The 18,641-nt window shown below is 55.6% G+C and overlaps 1 protein-coding gene across 6 annotated transcripts in view; it reads right to left on the bottom strand.

Annotated features, from left to right (window-relative positions):
* Positions 1-18,641, bottom strand: part of LDB3 (LIM domain binding 3) — a 67,933-nt gene that overhangs the window by 42,983 nt on the left and 6,309 nt on the right. For 2 of the 6 annotated variants that reach the window (XM_004386074.3, XM_004386078.3), the window contains exons 2-7: positions 15,650-15,801; positions 14,464-14,539; positions 9,142-9,164; positions 7,874-8,077; positions 2,955-3,124; positions 2,411-2,447 (exon numbers count right to left, since the gene is read on the bottom strand). In XM_004386074.3, coding sequence (XP_004386131.1) covers positions 2,411-2,447; positions 2,955-3,124; positions 7,874-8,077; positions 9,142-9,164; positions 14,464-14,539; positions 15,650-15,801 — 662 coding nt within the window. Of the gene's footprint in view, positions 1-2,410; positions 2,448-2,954; positions 3,125-7,873; positions 8,078-9,141; positions 9,165-12,742; positions 13,057-14,463; positions 14,540-15,649; positions 15,802-18,641 lie in introns of all 6 variants that reach the window. The other 4 variants (XM_004386073.1, XM_004386076.1, XM_004386075.2 and 1 more) reach the window with 2 other exon arrangements.

Here is an 18,641-nt window from a genome sequence, read left to right as displayed (position 1 = left end):
CTACATGACCAGGCAGAACAAGCCCCAAGAGAGGCTTCTAAAACAAGGGACAGCAGAGGCCAAGGATGAGGTTGGGGACCACCTTTAGTACTGTCTTTTGTGTTCTCCTCACTCATGCTTTGGGGAGAGAATATTTGCACAGCCTACACATATTCCAGGGGAAATATAAAAGACAAATGTTCACTGTAACTCCTACTAGGAGGGCTAAGAGAAAAAAGACGGAAAACAACATATGTTGGCGGGGATGTGGAGAAACTGGAACCCTTACCCCTTGCTGGTGGGAATGCAAAATGGCACAGCTGCTGTGGGAAACACTGTGGAGATCCCTCAGAAAGTTAAACATAGAGCTACCATATGACTCAGCAATTCCACTCCTAGGTATATATCCAAGAGACTTGAAAGCAGTGACACGAATAGACTCATGTACCAATTTTCATAGCCGCACTGTCCACAATAGTCAAAAGGTAGAAACAACCTGAAACGTCCAGCAACAGACGAACGTATAAACAAAATGAGGTACATACATGCAATGGAGTGTTACCTGCCATAAAGAGAAATGAAGTCCTGATACGTGCTACAACATGGATCAACCTTGAAATACATGCTGAGTGAAATGTCAACCACAAAAAAGATCATATATCTCACTTACATGAAATATCTAGACTAGGCAAGGGGATAGAGACCAAAGTTTTATTAGTGGGTTACCAGGGGCGTGAAGGTAGGGAAGACAAGGAGTCATTGTTTAGGAAGTAAGCGAGTTTCTGCTTAGGGTGATGGGAAATCTGGTAACAATTACCGGTGAGTGTTGAACGATAAGATTAATGTAACTGATATTACTAAATTGTACACATGAAAAACAATGAATTGGCAAATGTTGTGTTATATATATCTTTACAACAACAACACAAAAGTCCACTGTCACCACCGTCACCAGCACCCCTCCCCCTTGTACAGCGTGCCTGGCTAATGGGGTGCAAGCTGAGAGTCGAAGCTGTGGCTGAGCCGAATGGCTGGCCGTGCAAATGGGAGGGGAGGGGAACTTGGAAGAACCGGAAGCAGTGCAGAAGGGGGAGGCAGGGGCCAGAAAGGAGGCTTCTGTGTCCGGCGGAAGGGAGAGGAAAGGTTGCCAGCTGGCTTCCCAATGGAAGGGGCCTGGGAGGATTTTGTACTGGCTGTAGGGTGTGTGATGTGAAGCCTTCCCGCTACCGAATCTTTGGTCAGGTCTACATTGCTCACTGGAGCATCTGTGTGGGTGGTTTGGAGCAGAGCACAGGACACATGCAGACATAGCAGGAAGGGCAGAGGGGCCCAGGAGGAGAGGGGTGGGCATCTCAGTCACACTTAAAATAGCTAGATAGTAACTTCTGAGCTAAATGAAACACTGCTGCCTTTCAGCCTCTATGTAGACACACTGCAGGCACCGAAGGGTTAAGGAGAGTCACTGGCCAGAGCGCCATCATCAGCAGGCCTAGGAGTACTCCGCTTTAGGTTTGGGGGCCTCAGCCCAGAAGTGGGAGGAACTTGATTAGCAAAAATATCGGTTCAACATAAAAACCACATCAACTCCAAGTTGACCCCAGAGTCCTACTCTCCATGCAGTCCAGTGGCCACTGCACTCTGGTTAACAGGTGCCGAAAGATTGGCCCAGGTGGGTAACGGCCTCTGAGGCCCGGCCCCAGGCACAAAGGCCGTCACAGGATGCGCTGGCCCAAGGCAAACTCTCCCTGGAAGAGCACACAGAAGACATATTTGCTGCTGGGAAGTGTAAACACAATCGCACCGAGCCCCACGCCTTGCCACGGAAGGCCCTAGCAGGTTTCAGGGAAGTGTCCTGCCTCCTGGCCAGGGTCATGAGTACCCAACATGCCGCAGGCAGTGGGGTAATGGGTGTGACTCAGACCTGCCACTGCCAGGTGTCCATGCTCCTGAGACACCTGGCCCTGTGTGAGCCCCTCCTTGTGCCCAGGGCTTGTCCTTCCTTGCAGCAGCTGCTCTGCTGTAAGAACTGACACCACTGGACACGTGAGCCCGGAGGTCAGGTGCTCATGTGGCCCCACGTGCCTGGTGCCCTCACAGGGACAAGTGCCCTCATTCTCAACAGCCCAGTGGAGGCCAAAGCAGCCCTGTCCCCTGCCCAGGGACGGAGCCATGGACAGAGCCAGGGAAGCCCAGAGTCCTCACTCCTGTGGCTTGGGACCTGGGGGGATAGAGACTCAGCTGCAGGCCCCCACCTCAATGACCCAGAATGGCTGCCCCAAGCCAGCATCTGCTGGAGGCCTTTGGGAGCCAGGGGTTTCCAAATGCATGAACTTGAGAGGTTCCTTCCATGGGTCATGTGAACAAGGGGCTGCCTGGGGAGGGAATGGGGTTAAGAAGGGCGAGACCTCTGAGCCTGAGTCCAGGCACCTACCTTGACCTTCGCAGAGCTTCTTCGTCCGGGTCTCGCACTGCGGAGAGAAAGGAGCTGGGTCAGGGGTAGTCATAGGGAGCACAAGAAGGAAAACTCCCTGGAGCTCTGTGGGCACTGAGTCCCCAGGGCACAGTTAATGTTGCTCCTCCAGAAAGGTGGAAGGGAAGGGCTCCAGGTGCTGGGTGGAGGGCCAGTGGGGAAAGGAGACATCAGGGGAACTGGGCAGTGGGGAAGCAGCAGTCCCAGGCATGGCCTGGGAAGTCCTCTCATCCCAGCCCAGAGCAGTCACTGCACTTGGAAGAAGCATGGAAAGCCTGCTCGCCCATGACGGAAGCCAAGGAGGAGAGTAGAAGGACAGCTAGCCCTTAGGGGTGCTGAGGGGGCCCAGAGGAGCCCTGCAGGCTGCTAACCATCCATCAGGGCCCAGTATCTTTAGGGGCTGGAGGCTTGGTTCCTGGCTTCTGTGGACCGTGGAGTAGGGTCCAGAAGCCCTCAGGGCCCTTGGCGTCTCCTGCTCTGCCCTTACCCCATGGCCCTCACTTACTATACTCTGTTCCTGTCATCTGGGCCAGGATGCGGAAGGAACGAGACTGCAGGTTAGAGGAGCGGCGGGCCCACTCGTCAGCCTCTTCTTCCGGCTTGTTCTGGTTCTTGATCACAGCCTGGTACACGGGAGAGGCACTGTCCACAGCCAGGTCTTTAACAGGAAGGCTCCTGCAGTGCAGAAAGAGGCCATCAGAGGGGGCTAGGCTGGAACCAACTCCCTACCTCCCCCCCAGCATGTCCCCCTCCTCCTTCCCTTTGGCCCGGCCCCTGTGGTCTCTCCCCAGCAGGCTCTTTTCCCTCTGCTCTCTGAGAGCCTGCGACAGCTTGCCTGGGTCCTCGGTGCTCTAGGCGGTCACAGCGAGGCAGTGAATCCTCTCATTCATGAGGGTCAGGAGCCGAGAGCCTTCCCATCCCCCCACCCATGCTAACTCCTTTCAGGCCTGGGCCCCCCGCCCTGGGGGAGGGGTGCTGGATCCTCTTTAAGGAAGAAGGTGGTAGAGATGGTCCTCTTGTAATTTCAACCTTCCTGAGCAGGCTGTGTATCTGGGGCTGGGTGGGGACAGGGGGACTCAGAGATCTCCTCAGGCCTGAAACCCCGGCCTTCCTCACACCTTTGGATCCAGTCAGGGAGCACTAATGCCATGACTAGCCCAGAGGAGGGCTGGGGGCTCCAGCTCAGCTGAGAACAGGCAGCGTTGGCAGGGAGGAGGCGTGAGAAACAAGGCAGTAAGGCCCACTCTGGCCCTGGCACTGCCGGCCCTGGCACTGGGGTTCCTGACCTGGGAATGCTGGGAGGGGAGCTGCAGGGAGGGGCACTGGTGCTCTGCCCAGGGCAACACAGCCTTTTCAGGGAGACCTAGAGACCTTCCCTTCGACTCTCAGGGTCTCAGGAACTCTTGGTTGAATGAACAAATCCTAGATCAGAGCTGGAAGGGACCCCAGAGCCCCTTGGGTCCAGTGCCTCCCAGCCCATTCTGGACTGCAGGGCAATAAATGACCAAAATTTCGCAGGTGTCCCTTCGACCGGCTAGGGAGGGCTGCGGATCCAGGCTGCCGGCCCCCCATCCCCCAGAGGTCAGGGCAGGCTGAGGCAAAGCCCACAGTAGCAACAGATGCCTCCCCAGTGGCCCAACCCTTTCTTCATACAGATGCTGAAACTGAGGTTCAGAGAGGCCAGCTGACTAGCTTCAGGTTACAGCCGCAGGGGTCCCGTTATGCTAGAACCCAGGCTTCCCGGCCCTGAGCCCAGCGTCCTTTCCACCAGGCCCTCCTTAGTCATGAGGACTCAGGAAGGCCATTCCTGCCTACCAGGGCCTTACACAGACGGGGAGACATGGCCCAGCCCTGATGCTCACCCTGCGTAGCACCCCTGCCTGCCTCAATGCCTGCCTCTACCCTCCCCTAAGGGCTAGTTGGCTAGGAGAGGGATCTTTCCAGTACCATGTCCTCCATCCTCTCTCCAAGGAGCTGGACAGAATTGGCCTAGTCTCCCATGGAACTAGATTCTCAGGATTGGTCCCTTGTGCCTGGCTCAGGGTGGGCCATGAGAGCAGAGGTGGAGAAAGATCACGGTTGGGTTGAATTGCCCCTACTTCCCTGAAGGCTCTGCCCTGGCCCAGAGAGCTACAGGAACTAGCAGCCTGGGGTTGGGTGAAAACGGAGGAGACCAGCAGATCCTTCTAGGGTCCAGCCAGGGAGGGGCCTGGGGCTGCCCAGGAAACAAAGGAGAGCGTGGGATTTCTCCGGGGGCAGCCATTTCTGGCATAGGGAGCAGTCTCAAGGGTTCCCAAAGCAGAGGCTGGGCCTGCTGAAGTCCTTGGGTGAGAAGGGCAATAGGAAGGCACACCAGGACACCAGGTCCTGACTCCTGGCCCTCTAGAAGTTGAGAGAGGGAGGAAGTGTGGATTTGTGCCACGGGAGAGAGAAGGTGAGGTTCCTAGTTCAGGCCCTGCCCTGGAGCCTGGCCACACAGAGCTTTGAGGTCCAGAAAGTAGATGGAATATGTTTGCTGCCATTTTCTGGAACGTGCCCATGAAGAGCTCCCCTTCTCCTTCCTGAGCTCCAAGGGCAAGAAGGCTGCCAGGAGGGAGGCCCTAGGGACTCTACATGGTTGGCTTTGCTTCCCACCACACTGGGCAGAGACCAGGAGCTCCTGCCATCGCCGCGACAGAGACTGCAGTCAGAGAAAGGAACTGCTATGCTCAGAAAGAATGTATAGAGAGAGGATGACACAGGCCCTGTGTCCCGTGACCCTGGGTTAGAGGCCTCTCTCTGGAGCCATTTCCAGTCTGCTCTCCACTCCACAGGACATACTCTACAGTCTCTACGACATCAAGGTCCCCTCTGTGCACTGCCCATGGGTGGTCCCGATGGGTGCTGGCTTCTATAGATTCCTCTCCCATGGGGATTCTGGGGAGTAGCCTCCAAGAGGCCCACTTGCCACCCTCTGCCCCTGAAGAAGGGCCCAGGATGGATTCTGACATCCAGCTCTATGGTTTCTCATTGCAGATAGGAAAGGTGGGGGGAGCCTCCACAAAGCATGGCAAGGAGAACACACAACACACCCCCAGCCTTGGGAGTGGGGGGGAGGGGGACAGTGTGAGTGTCATTACTCTGTGATTTCTGTGGCTGTAGAAACAGTATTTGGCGCCAACCCCAAAAGACAAGTCCTTGCTTGTATAGGCTGCAGGGGAGGCCATTTGGCTGTGAGGTTGGTGTGAGGAAGAACGTGGACAGAGCCACTGACCACTGGTTCTCATACATATCCCACCAACCCCACATGCCATATAGCAACCAGACAGACAGACAATGGGACAGACACCATGGGGTCTACTTACGCCAGCGGCGATGCCCTGCCAAGCAGAGGAAAACCCAGCAATGGGTGCATGTCCGTCATGGGAGGGCAGAGGGGCAGCGCGCACACAAGAGAGCAGGGTGAGTATCAGAAATGAGTTATAGGAGTAAAGGTGGATAAAGGAGGAAGAGAGAGACAAAAAGAAACTGGTCAGTGAGGAAGGAACCGAGGACATTAACAGTAGAAACGGAAGCAGCGCTCCTGACTCGCCGGTACCACGGGGCCCGAGTTAAAAAGAATGGGAAAGGATGCTGCTTCCCAGGCACGCGAGGGGAGGGGAGGGCAGAGGAGAAGAGGGAGATGGGAAAGGCTCCCTGGAAGCCTGGATTAGAACAGTGGTGCTTTGTGTTCCAAAAATCAGTGGCGCCAAGTGATAGCAATCTTTTCCCAAGATGCGGAAAAAATAAAGTTAGCGAAGAGCACTTCTTCCATTACTTTCCACTCAGCTTCCCTCAGGTGACTGTTACTACTGCTGAGCGCACACCAAGGACACAAGTGACAGATAAATGTTAATAGGAAATCCTGTTAGCTCTTGGGCTTAGCCAGGCAGCCTTGTTTTTCTGGGTACCATGCGCTAATGGTTGTGTCTTTAAACTTGTATGATTATATTTTCTGCTTTGAATGATGGAATTAAATAAATCTTCATCTGATGTTCTGTAAAGAGCTGCAACCTTGAGCCAGGTTTGAGACCCACTGCTATAGGATTGCTATGAGTCGGAAATCGACTGGATGGCAATGGTTTTTATCTTGCTCCAGGGCAAGCGATCACTGCCCTCTGGTGGCCCAAATGAAGTACTGCCGATTCCGATTCATAGCGACCTTACAGGACAGAGCAGAACTGCCCCACAGGGTTTCAAAGGAGCGGCTAGTGGATCCGAATTGCTGAGCCTTTGGTTAGCGCCAAGCTCTTAACCACTGTGCCACCAGGGCTCCTCCAGCTCCCTAGGACCAGGAAAGCCTTGAAAGTCCACACCAAGGCTCACCTTTGGCCTCACTGGAGCCTGACCCTAATAATGTGCATGCACATCATGGCCACAAGGACTGGGTTCTGGAAAGGCCAAGAACTATAGGAGTTCTCTGGGACTTTTTAATCCCTCCCTTCCTCTTACAACATACATTTTTTCCTAACTTCAGGAAAAAAATGCATAAACATCATTTTAAGACTTCTTGCCTTGAGTTGTTGGGAATACTGACCTAGGGATAAGATGTTGCCCAAAGAAATAATCAGCCCATTCTGAAAGTCAATACCAATGGTATTCCCAACTAGAAAAAAGGGACTCTATGCATGTGTGAGAGAGACAGAATAAGAGAGAGGAAAAGAAGGAGGGAATGAGAGAGATATTGAGAGACAGACAGAAGACAGAAAGACACACACACATGTCCCCGTTAAGGTTTGCATTATCAGCAATTTCATCTACAATTTTCGGCCAACTCTCTCCTCACTCAACTCTTAAGTTTCATTAGCTAATGGGCAAATCCCAGGAACAGAGGATGTCCTAAATCCTCCTGCGTGAGAGTGGACTTCCTTAGGGCTAACAGGAGGAGAGAGGTGCTCAGGCCTGGGTGCGTCCCAAGCTCTGCAATGGAGTCGACTGCCATCAATACTTTGAATGGTTTGTCTGGAGGCACCTTCCCAAATGAAAAACCCAATCATGTATTTGAATCGACTCTCATCGCTGGGAGAATGCAGCAATTTACCCCCAAAGAACAGCTTAGCTATGAGAAGGCTGGGGGGATATCCAGAGGGTGTCCCTTGTTAACAGGATTCTAGAAGTTTCTTTCTAAACCAACCCCCCTCATGGAGCCTTCTCCAAGAAGGTTTCTCCAGCCTTCTCCTAAAGCTGATCTTGCAGTAGATTCTGAAGAGAGAACAACCATGTTCCGGAAGGCCCTGCGAAGGCTGGCTCCCCTCCAAGGGCCTGAGCACCGCAAGGCCCTCCACAGGGGAGAGAAAGCTGGTCCGATGCCTAAAGATGCAGTGGCGCGCGGTGGCCTCCTCTGGTGATGCGGCCCCGCTGTGTTGCGAAAGGCGGTGACCCATGCGCAGGAGGGGAGGCGCTTACCCACTGAAGTCACTGCCCTGGGCCTGGGCCTGCCCAGCGATGGCGTCCATGATGGCATCCTGGGAGTACATGCTGATGGGTGTGTTGTACTGCGCGTGGATGATGGTGGCCTTGCCTCCCAGTCCCTTCACCTCAATGGGCTTGTGGGTCGACAGGGCCGAGTCCTTCAGAGCGCTGGGGTTGAAGCGTTCCTGGTAGTCGGCGCTGGGGGGAGGGGTGTGTGAGGAGCGGGATGGGAGGAAGGTGGGGAGGAGGAGGATAGAGAAAATGGCCACGGGGGTGGTTACATGGAAGGTCTGGGTAAGGACTGCTGTTGGTGGGTGTGAGAGATCTCCCAAAGCTGAAGCCCTGACTCCCAAGTGGGCTCCCCAAGTCCCTCTGACTGGGGGCCAGGCTGGTCTGGTCAGGAGAAATCCTCGACCGCCGCCCAAAACCCTTGAAAAAGGTGTTTCTTGCCCATCTCTCCCGGGCGCCCTGCAGTCCTAGGCTCAGCCTGAGCTACCGCCTAGGGGCAGCAGGGGGCGCCAGGCATCGAGCGATCTCTCGCCACACACACAGCCGGGAAGCAGAAAGGGCTGGGGAAGTAAGGTGCGGGAGGGGGGCCGAGGCGACAGGAGCTGGCCACGCGCGAGAGGCAGCTGGAAACCCAAGCTAAGTCCAGAGCGCCCCAAAGGCGAGAAGCAGCCCCACTGGGCGCCCCCACAGGGATTCTGAGCGGAGGCTCCTCCATGAACGGGCTGGGGTTCGTGGCACCGGCCACCGCCTCGGTGGCCCGGTCTCTGCTCCTCAGCTGCTTCCGTGAGTGCGCCTTCTTCTTCCGAGCAGGGCTCAGGCTCCAATCTAGCTGGCTGTATGGTCCAGGGAGAGGTGCGGCCGCCAGCGGCGACCCTCGCAACATCAGGGGCAGTCTTTTCGGAGGGTCCCGCCCAGGCAAAAATGTTCTCCAGGTGCACCCAGAACACGGTTTCAACACGGCGCTCCACCCACTACCCATCAAAGCCAGCCTGCAGTCTTAAGCAGATGCAGCACGACATTGGGAACTAAACGGCTGGCCCGTCAGAAGGAGCCTGCCGCCCTCCCCAAATGCCTCCACTCCAGACTGGCAGCTTCCCCCACATGCAGGCTCATCAGGGACACTATGCACCCCACTCACATATGCACACACATGGACACATGCCAACACAGGCTCACGCTGTCCACACGCGATATACACAGGCGCATGCTCGGATAAGCCGGCGGGCGCAGGCACATGCTTTCTTGATACTAACTTGGCTGGAGAGTTGGCTACCACCTGGGGGAGAAAGAAAGTGCAAAGAAAGATGGAGCAATCAGAGTGAGAACTTGCTGGGGTGGGAGTGTTGGGTCGCGCTCAGACTGACCACGGTGGAGGCAGAGCCAGCTGCAGCTGGCTCTGGATGAGGACCAGAGGTGAGGGAGGGTGCAGCCCTTGGAGGCAGGCCTTGGCCTTGGGAGCCTCAGTTTGGGTCAGAGATGCTGACCACAGCAACATGTCCCCCTCAGGGGCCTCCAACACCCTCAGCTTTTTGGGGCAGAAGGTTTGCTTGTCCATCTCCATTGGCACTCCCGCTATATACGTGAAGCTCCCCCCACCCACCCAACCTGGCTGCAGACACCAGGGAGGAAGCTGGGATGCACACAGGATCAGCTGTGGCTGCGAAGGGAAGGGCCAAGGGCCAGGTGCCTCCTGGCCAGAAGCAGCTCTCGATTTAGCCCCTGTTTAATGGGGGCCAGCTCCAGTGGTTCTGTCCCCCTTAGTGGGAGTTGGGTGTGGGGCTTACCCATAGCTCCAGGACTATCTCTCCCTGTGGTGGGGCAGTAAGGCAGAACTGCAGGAGTCGGGGAGGCTAGAGGAGTGGTTCAGGCTGGCCTCAGGAAAGTACCCCACAGAGGCAGCCCAGCTTAGACGCGACAAGAAGGATCGGGGTCCCCTACCCCACACTATTATCTAAGAGTGAGCATCCTGAGAGTACCTGTCGCCCTGTAAGAACCCCAAGGGGGAGGGAGTGTGGAAGGTGGCAGCTGTGCCCCCAAACACTGCCATCTTCCCAGATCTGCCCACCATATCTCAGCCAGGACCCTGGGGAGCCAGGGCAATGCCAGGGGGTCACCAGCTCCAGATAGCCTTGCAGTGGCCCTGCTGAGCCCTCGGCCTGCCACTGTCTCAGAGCTGATAAAATTCCCTCTGTCCTCCCAGGCTGGAAATAGCTGTTCGTGGAGCTATATTAGGAAAGGGCCAGGCAGGCACAGAGCTTCCATTCTGTCTCCATTTTTGGCCAGTGCTGACAGCTGCAGGGTCAGCTCTTGCCCTGACAAGCCCAGTGCCCCCCGCAGAGGGCAGTGTTGTCCTCAGGGCCTGTGTCTGCCCTTCCAAGGGGAGCCAGCTCCTTCTAACCAGGCACCCAGGTTGGCACTGATTCCTGTCCCCTGCTCAGCTTCAGTCCCAGGACCTAGAGGCTAGGATGCTTGCAGCAGCCACAACTTAGGGAGGAGCCAGCGCTAAGGTCTCAGGGAGGGTGAGCCAAAGATGCAAGACCTGCCCCGGGGCCCTTGCACCAACTGGCCCGAGCAATGCCAGCCCAGAGAGGATGGGGGAGAAGGAGGTAGCAGGGATGCTCAGGCCTGACTGCCCTTCCACCCCATCTGCTCTTCTCCACTCATCCCACGAGGATACAAGTTGTAAGATGCCCAGAGGAAAACGTAGGGGAAGGTGCTTCTCTCTGGAGCCAGACAGAACAGAGTTCAAATCCTGACACTGCCTCTTTTTAGGGTTGTGACTCTGGGCGTGTCACACCCCCACCCCCATCTCAGCCTCAGTTTTCTCATTCCTAAAATTGAGATGACAGCGCAGACCAAATGGGATCCAGAGTGTAAAGCCCTCAGCGTGGGGTAAGTGTGCAGTGGACGGATAGGGCAATTAGCATTTGCTGACCCTGTTGCCTTCGACCCTGACGACTCATATCACTTAGCTAAGGAGGTGGCCTCAGCCAGCAGAGGCTGTGCTGGACTAGCTGGGTCAGAGACCGGCATTGCTGCAAGACAGGCCATATTCAGCAGCCACCAGCTTTCACTTGAGGTGGAGCACCCCTTCCCTTGGAGGGGACTGTTGGATTCTGCTGTTATGAGTGTCAAGTAATAATTTACACGCTTGTTTTGGGAAACCTCACACCAACAGGAGGGCACCTTGGAATCATGGGACTTCCCCACACAGTTTCGTAGATCCCTGTCTCAATGCAGGGTGGAGTCAGGCAGACCCCAGGTGCCAGCTGTGTGACCTTGGACAAGTTACTCAAGCTCTCTGAGCTTCTGTTTCCCAGCTGTTAAGTGGGGGACATAATGCCTGTCTCTGAAGTTTTGGAGAGAGTTGTGTGAAATGAAGCTTCTGAACTGCTTAGCCGGCCCCCAGCTTGGGGCGAGGGCTCAGTGAGGGGAGACATTACCATTACTGCAGGTGGGCCCCGTGGGGGTCCCAGGCCACCCAGGAAGTCCTCCCTTCCCAGGGCCATTCTCCCAGAGGAGAAGGAAGGGCTTCCAGCCCATCAAAGAAGGCCATTTTGGTTCTGCATCCCCTGAGTTTCCTGGCAAAAGCCCTTTATGGCCTGGGGAAGACAGTGGGGGTGGGGATTACAAGGCTCTGCCACCTTGGGTCCAGGAAGTCAGGAGCCCAGATGCTCAGGCCATGGCGTGCCAGAGACCAGCTTCACTCTGGATCCCACAAAGAGCTGGGAGAACTAGGGGAGCTGGGGCCTGGGGCAGGTGCCTTCTGCAGCTATGGCAGAGGGAAGGGTATGTGTTGGGCTAGAATGACCCAGGCTTCAATCTTGGCAATGATGATGCCAGGTAGGTGCCAGACGCAGAGCTCAGTGCCTTACCTGTCTCATTGACTCACTGAATGTTTATAGTAACCTGTGATGTGGACAAAGCGATTCTGCCCGTTATACAGACAAGGAACCTGAACCCCTCCACCATGCTTTAGTGCCTTAACTCTGCCTGTTCGGACTCTGGAGAACAGAGACGATTATATGATGGCCCAGGCTATTGTGGAGGTTAAAATGAGATACCGAGTGGGAAGGGCTTGGAGATGTGCTCAGGGTGAGGGGCCTCCCCTTCCCTCAGCCCTGGCACGACTCCCTGCTCCATGTTCTTTTAACTCCCGTGCTCACAGAGTCCCCAGCTAGATGGCAAGGTGGGGGTGGGGTGGGCTGCTCGTCTCCTCCACTGCCCCCTTCTCCTTGGGGATCTGCTTCTTTGCTGCCCCTGCTTGGCCAGGATCAGTCTTGCAACTTGCTCTCCTCTCCTAACTCTCCATACCCAACTCAGGGGCTCTTCTTCCAGGCAGCCTTCCCAGACCACTGCCAGCTGTAGAGAACTGAAAGCTCCTACCTCTCTGGTTCTTCCCTGTTTCTGCCTCAGGCCTCCCAGAGGGCAAGGACCAGTATGTCCCCTTCCCCGTAGCTCCTGGGGACAGCAGGCTATGCTGTCCTGTCCTGAGGGGTGGCCTGGTATGTCAGTTTTGAGAGTTAGAGTCTTCTGCATTCAAATTCTGGCTTGGCCACTTAATAGCTGGACAGCTGGATCACAACTTAACCTTCTCTGAGCCTCAGTTTCCTCATTTGCAAAATCTGACACGTTACCCTGAGAGTGGCTGAGTGAAGCAATGATGGGCCCGCTCACAGCGTGTGCTAAGAAGGGACCACGGCTCTCATTGCTGTCAGCTTGCACTGCCTCATGGGCTTGGGGGTGGCTGGATGAGGCCAGCTCCTAGCTCTGACCCCCAGACCAGGCCTCCGCCAAGCACCAAGGACCCAGGTTGCCACGAGCACTGTGGAGAGCTGAATGCCCATTACCTACCCTCCTGGGAGTCCAGCACCTGAGGCCTTCCCTCGGAGGCTCAGCTGATACATCTGAGCCATCTCTCTCAGTGTCTCTGCCGAGTACAGGCCAATGGGGTTGTTATACTGCCTTGGCTGTCTCGAGCCGTGTGGGACTTTCGGGCCCTCGGGGCTGGTCTTGGCCCCCAGGCTGCCCCATGGAGGGGAGGTCTGGGAGAATGAGGAGCTCAGGGTCTGCCTGAGCTCTGCTGTGCCCGGGCTGCCTGGGCCGGCCTGTGCCTCGGGGCTGGGGCTGGGCACCGCCACACTGCCGTTCATGTCCAGAGCGGGGTCCTGGCACAGGGCAGCACCATGCAGGGGAGAGAGAAGACAGTGTTAGAGACATGGATACCTGAAATAGAGGTGTTAGTGTCAGCGCCCAGCAGCCACACCCCCTATACCCTGGAGCCCCTGCACAGAGCTGAGAGGGGCCAGACGGGCACCTGGAAAAGAAGGGCTTCGTAGAGAGGAGTGAGGGCAGCACCAGCTTCTGGGCCCCTGGCTGGTATCCACCTGGGCAAAAAGCAAAGCCCCACGTAGAAAGCTAAGCTGAGTCTGCCTGTGGGGCCAGAGGAAGGTGGGTGTGAGGCTCAGGGGGTGGTGGGATGTCACCTCCATCCTATGTCTGCTGAGCCCCTCTGAGATGCCCTCACATAGCCAATGACGGGCCCCAAGATTTGGCTCCCCTCCCTTGGGGAACCTATGCATCCTGGGCCCCTGGGCTGACTGTGAACAGGTGGGGTGGAGGGGATGCTACAGAAGTAGCTGGGCTGGCATTTGGTTCCCTTGGTCCACTTCTGCAGTGTCTCCCAAGCAGCCTTCTGCCCTGTTCCCCAAAATGTTACCTGCCCCAAACCCAAAGTCAACCTCTCCTTCCCTCCGTGAAGTCTGTCTGCCCAGGCTGTGGCCCGCAGAGACCCATGTATCTCTCCTCCCATCTCTCCACTCACCCATGGCCCAACGCTACCCCACTCAGAGACCAAGTCACTCTGTGGTCACACAGGCAGTGGCCGTGGGGGGACCTCCCAAGCAGGGTTGGGCTGCTTGGCCAGAGTGGGGTGCAGTAGTGAGGTCTAGCAGCCAGGGCTCCACCTCCTTCCCTGTGCCTGCCTCTGTGGCCACCATCAGCACTGCTCATGGGGCCAATGGGACGTGCATTGGATGTGTCCTTGCTGGGGCCTGGGAAGAAAGCATGGAGGGGCAGGTGGGGAAATGGAAACCAGAGGGAGAGATCGTGTGGTGGAGGAGAAAACCCTCAGGTGAGAAGGCTCCTGCACTCCTGGGATCCCCCCCGAGATGGCTAGCTCAGGCTGGGCCTCTAGCTTTCCATGCCCTTCATACCACAACCACTCCCTGTGGCTGTGGCAGATGAGGGTCAGAGCCTTCTGGATGCTTGTCCTTCCTTGCTGTGAGGATGACTGTCTCCTGAGAACATTGCTGCCCAAGCTGGTTTCCCATCAGCCCAGTCATGAGGCCTGAGAGTGATGGTAGGACCCAGGCAGGACCCCCGACTCAGTGTTTTCCTGGGGGACTCAAACACCCTGTCCTTGAGGGCCCTCCTCACCTCCCATGGTCAGCCATGGCAGGGGCAGGAGGCAGGCAGGGCAGATGCACCAGTTGGGCCAGCCAAGGGGCTGGGCCAGGCAGGCCAGGAGCACGGCTGAGAGCAGACCCTGCGGCCTGCTGACAGTCAGCACCTACCTTCTGGTGGGGAATCACCGGCAGAGGGGACTGGACCTGGGGCGCTGTCGTGGATACGGGAATGGGGCGCTTCGACCTGGAGAAGCCAGAAATGGGACCAAGTGAGGACAGTGGCCTCTGGGGCCAGGAGCTCCCCTACCTGGGTGGGGCTGGTGAGGGGAGCAAGTGAGAGCTGGGCAACAAAGTCTGAGGGCCTAGGCCCATGTCCACTCCCATGGCCAGGTTCCTCCCTGGAAGGCACTAGGCCTGGCCCTGGTGGAGACGACAATGCCGTGGAGTCCTTGGGTCTGCACCCATGGACCTGTGCTTCCTTCTTGGGAAGTTACCTGGTGATAGCGGAAGGCAGGATATGGGCTTTGGAGTCAGAAAGCCTGGCTTCCAGGCCCCAACTGACCCCTCACCATGGGTGCAGCCCCTGGCTCATCCTGACTCTCACCTGTTGTCATGGATTGAATTGTGTACCCCAAAAATATCTGTCAGCTTGGCTGGGTCGTGACTCCCAGTATTGTATGATTGTGTAATCTGATGTGATTTCCTTATGTGTTGTAAACTCTATCACTATGATGAGGTTATATGTGATCTCCTCATGTGTTGTAAATTCTATCATTGTGATGAGGTTATACTGATGAGGTTGACAAGATTAGATAGTGTCTTGATGCAATCTCTTTTGAGATATAAAAGAGAGAAGCGAGCAGAGACACATGGGAACCTCACACCACCAAGAAAGCAGTGCCGGGAGCAGAGCGCGTCCTTTGGACCTGAGATTCCTGCACAGAGAAGCTCCCAGACCAAGAGAAAATTGATGACACAGACCTTCCTCCAGAGCCGACAGAGAAAGCAATCCCCTGGACCTGATGCCCTGAATTTGGACTTGTAACCTACTGGGCTGTGAGAGAATAAATTTCTCTTTGTTAAAACCATCCACTTGTGGTATTTCTGTTGGAGCAGTGCTAGATGACTAAGGCAATGACCTGTCAAGTGAGGCAGTAATGGCTACCTCTAGGCACCGACAGCAGGGTTGGTCCTTATTCTGGTACAGAGGCTGCACTCACCTCCCTGCACATCCTTTAGCACAGGGCTGGCCCACATGATTGCTACTGGACAGTCCCTCCCTTGGCCCCCAGATGCCCCCCCACCCCCGACAAAGCCCTCCCAACCCTCGCGGCTCCAGAGAGCTGCCACTTACTTCTGCAGGGTGAGGCTCAGGTTGTAGCTGGCGGACTTGATCTTGTTCTGGGCCTCCAGGTGGGTCATGGTGTCTGTGTTGACACCGTCAATGGCCACCACGAGATCACCTTGACTGAGCTGGGACTGGGCTGCCTTGCTGCCCGGCGTGATCTAAGAGGGCAGGAGAAGGGGCATGAGCTTATGTAAGGAGGCACAGGCCAGTCCTCAGGCGAGAGGCCCATTCTTTGTCTGTCATTCACTGTGGCCGGTAGTGGCTGCTCCCAGCCTGGTCCTCTTCTTGGAGCACAGCAGCCCTACATTTCCCAGCACTTGTATCTAGTGGCTGGCTCTGGCCAGCAGAATGTGGTGGAAGCAGTGCATGTCACTTCTAGATCTGCCTCTAGTACTGGTCCTGTGATCCTTCGCGCTTTCTGTTTGTCAGCTGGCTGGATGCAGAGAACCCAGAGGAGGATGGCGGAACCACCCATGGGAAGGGGCCTGGATCCTGGAGTTGTTGCTCGGAGGAGAGGTGACTTAAGGAACAGCCACACTGCACCTTGCATGAGTGAGAAATCAACTTTGCTCTTACTAAGCCATTGAAGACTTGGGGGCTGTTTGTTAAGTCAGTTGGCCTACTCTAACACCTTCTCCTGGCACACTTGTGGAGCACTTTCTAGGCACCAGGAGGGAGGGAAGACGGGGGAGATAAGACTTGGCACTACTCCAGGGACGCTTCTGGGTCAGCAGGCAGGAGAAATTCACCTGCACATTTACTGAGTTGTAGTGCAGGTGCTCAGTGCTACCACTGAAGGCGGGCAGAGCATTGGGGGAACATTTAGCCCTGCCTAGGGGAGCAGGAGGCTACACAGACAAGGGCAAGACTGGCTGGAAAACAGGGCAGGGCTTGTGCTCAATGGTTTGCTTCATACTTTCAGAAGGGGGAGTTCAGGTTGGGGACCAGTTCCTAAATTCTGCACCCCAATGACATCACAGAATGTTAGGGTCTGGAGGCCCTGCTCCCTGGAGGCTCTGCCCCAGGAACACCCAGGGAATGTCAGGAAGGTCTTTCCCCCAAGGACATTACTTAGTGTGCCACAGTGGCTCAGACTCCAGTCTCAGTGACATCACGCACAATGCCTGAATGCCGTGGTGACCCTGCCCACAGTGCTATCACAGGAAATGCAAAATTCTGGAGGGCCTAGTGACATCACCTAAAATGATTTGCTGGAAGGTGATAAAGCACCACTCCTAAAGATAGCTCATGGAATGCCATGGGGACTCTGGCTCCCCTCCCCCCATGTGGTATCATGTGGAATGCCATGGAGGCCCTGTCCCTGCTGACATCACATAGATTGACTTTATGACCTGACATTGTGACATTACATGGAGGCCAGCCCATGACATCATGTGGAATGCCATGGAAGTCCCATCCCATGATGACATCACATAGAATGACTTTATGACCTGACCTTGTGACATTACATGGAGGCCACCCCATAACATCATGTGGAACACCATAGAGGTCCTGTCCCCAATGACATCACAGGAAAGAAGAGCCTCTGGGATCCCCCCCACAGCTATGACTGCAGGGTGTCCCTTGGATTTTCCTCCTTCACATGCCCACCAGTCAGTTCTCCTGGCTTCTCTGGAGCACATCCCAGTCACCTTTCTGACTACGCCCCAGAGACAAGGATGGCTTCTAGTACTGGGAGAAGCCAGACCATCCTAGAAGGAGCCCAGAGAGGACCCTCACATGCTAAGTCTGGGTTGGCCTCTGGCCAGGTTCTGGGCTTGCAGACACCTGGCTGGAAGCCTGCTGCCAGACCCACTCACAGGGGACTCCTATCCATACTGACTCTGGGCACAGGTCAAACCAGGGTGCCCTGCAGTCCCAGATCTGCTCCGGAGGGCGGCCCAGGGACTGAATGGCTTCTGCTTAACCACACTACTGGTCACAGAAACACTGTCCTACACCATACTAGTGATCACAGCAAGACAGTAGAGCTCTTGTCAACTACCACTGACCAGCCATTTCAGCCCTAGGGACTATGGCACCTTCTTAAACCCTGACCACGTGTGCTCAGAACTCCTCAGCCCCAAATCTGCTGAGAGAGGGCACGGACAACAGAGAAACACCAAGGTTGCCAGGAAGCTACATCATCTGGTTTGCAAAGTCCAGCATGCTCCCCAGGCTCACATAGGGACATCTTAGAACTACCTGGGACTTTTCAAAATACACATGGCACTTATCCACAAATTCATTGCCAGAGAGAGACTCTGCTAATGACAGAAGTGTGTTGTTTCCTTCCAGTGTAGGGATTGAACAAAGGGTAAAAACCCCAAACTATACACTTTTCTAGATGGACAGGGGCCTCCTGAGGGCATCTTGAGCTGCCCAGACAGCCTACCCTGCAGAAAATTGCCTTTCCCTACACCTGGCTTCACATTCAGGGCTGTTATCCCCAAAATTTTATTATAAGCATTTTCAAACTGAAAAAAGCTGAAAGAATTTTACAGTGAACACCCAAATCCCTACCACTGCAGTTCTGCTCTAACATTTTACTGCACTTACTTTATCACCCATCTGTCCCTCTAGCCTTTCATCCATCCATCCATCCATCCATCTTATTTCTGAAGCATTTCAAAGAAAGATGCAGACACCGGTATGTTTCGATTCAAGGTGAACTATGCAGTATGCCTCTATTGTCCTGTTGGGTTACCTGGGGCTCTGTAGAGCAGGGCACCCCCTAGCAGGCCCCCACCAGCTGGGCTCCCCCCGAGCAAGGCTCTCCCCCAGGAAGGGCTCCCCCACAACAGGGCTTCCCCCAGATGCTTCTAACTATCTACAGAGCAGGGGCCATCACCATGCAGCAGGGAACTTCTGTAGGGGCACAGCTGCAGACCCCAGACAGGAGGGCTGGGCCTGCAGCCTATAGAGGTGATGTCCTCCAGGCAGGATTGAGGTTGTGTCCAGAAGATCACGGACCATGCTGTGAGCAAGGACACCAGAA

Source organism: Trichechus manatus, unplaced genomic scaffold (genome assembly GCF_000243295.1).
Source record: "Trichechus manatus latirostris isolate Lorelei unplaced genomic scaffold, TriManLat1.0 scaffold00155, whole genome shotgun sequence".
NCBI lineage: Eukaryota > Metazoa > Chordata > Mammalia > Sirenia > Trichechidae > Trichechus > Trichechus manatus.
Note: the sequence above shows the minus strand (reverse complement) of the source record. Positions and strands in the feature narration are given on the sequence as shown.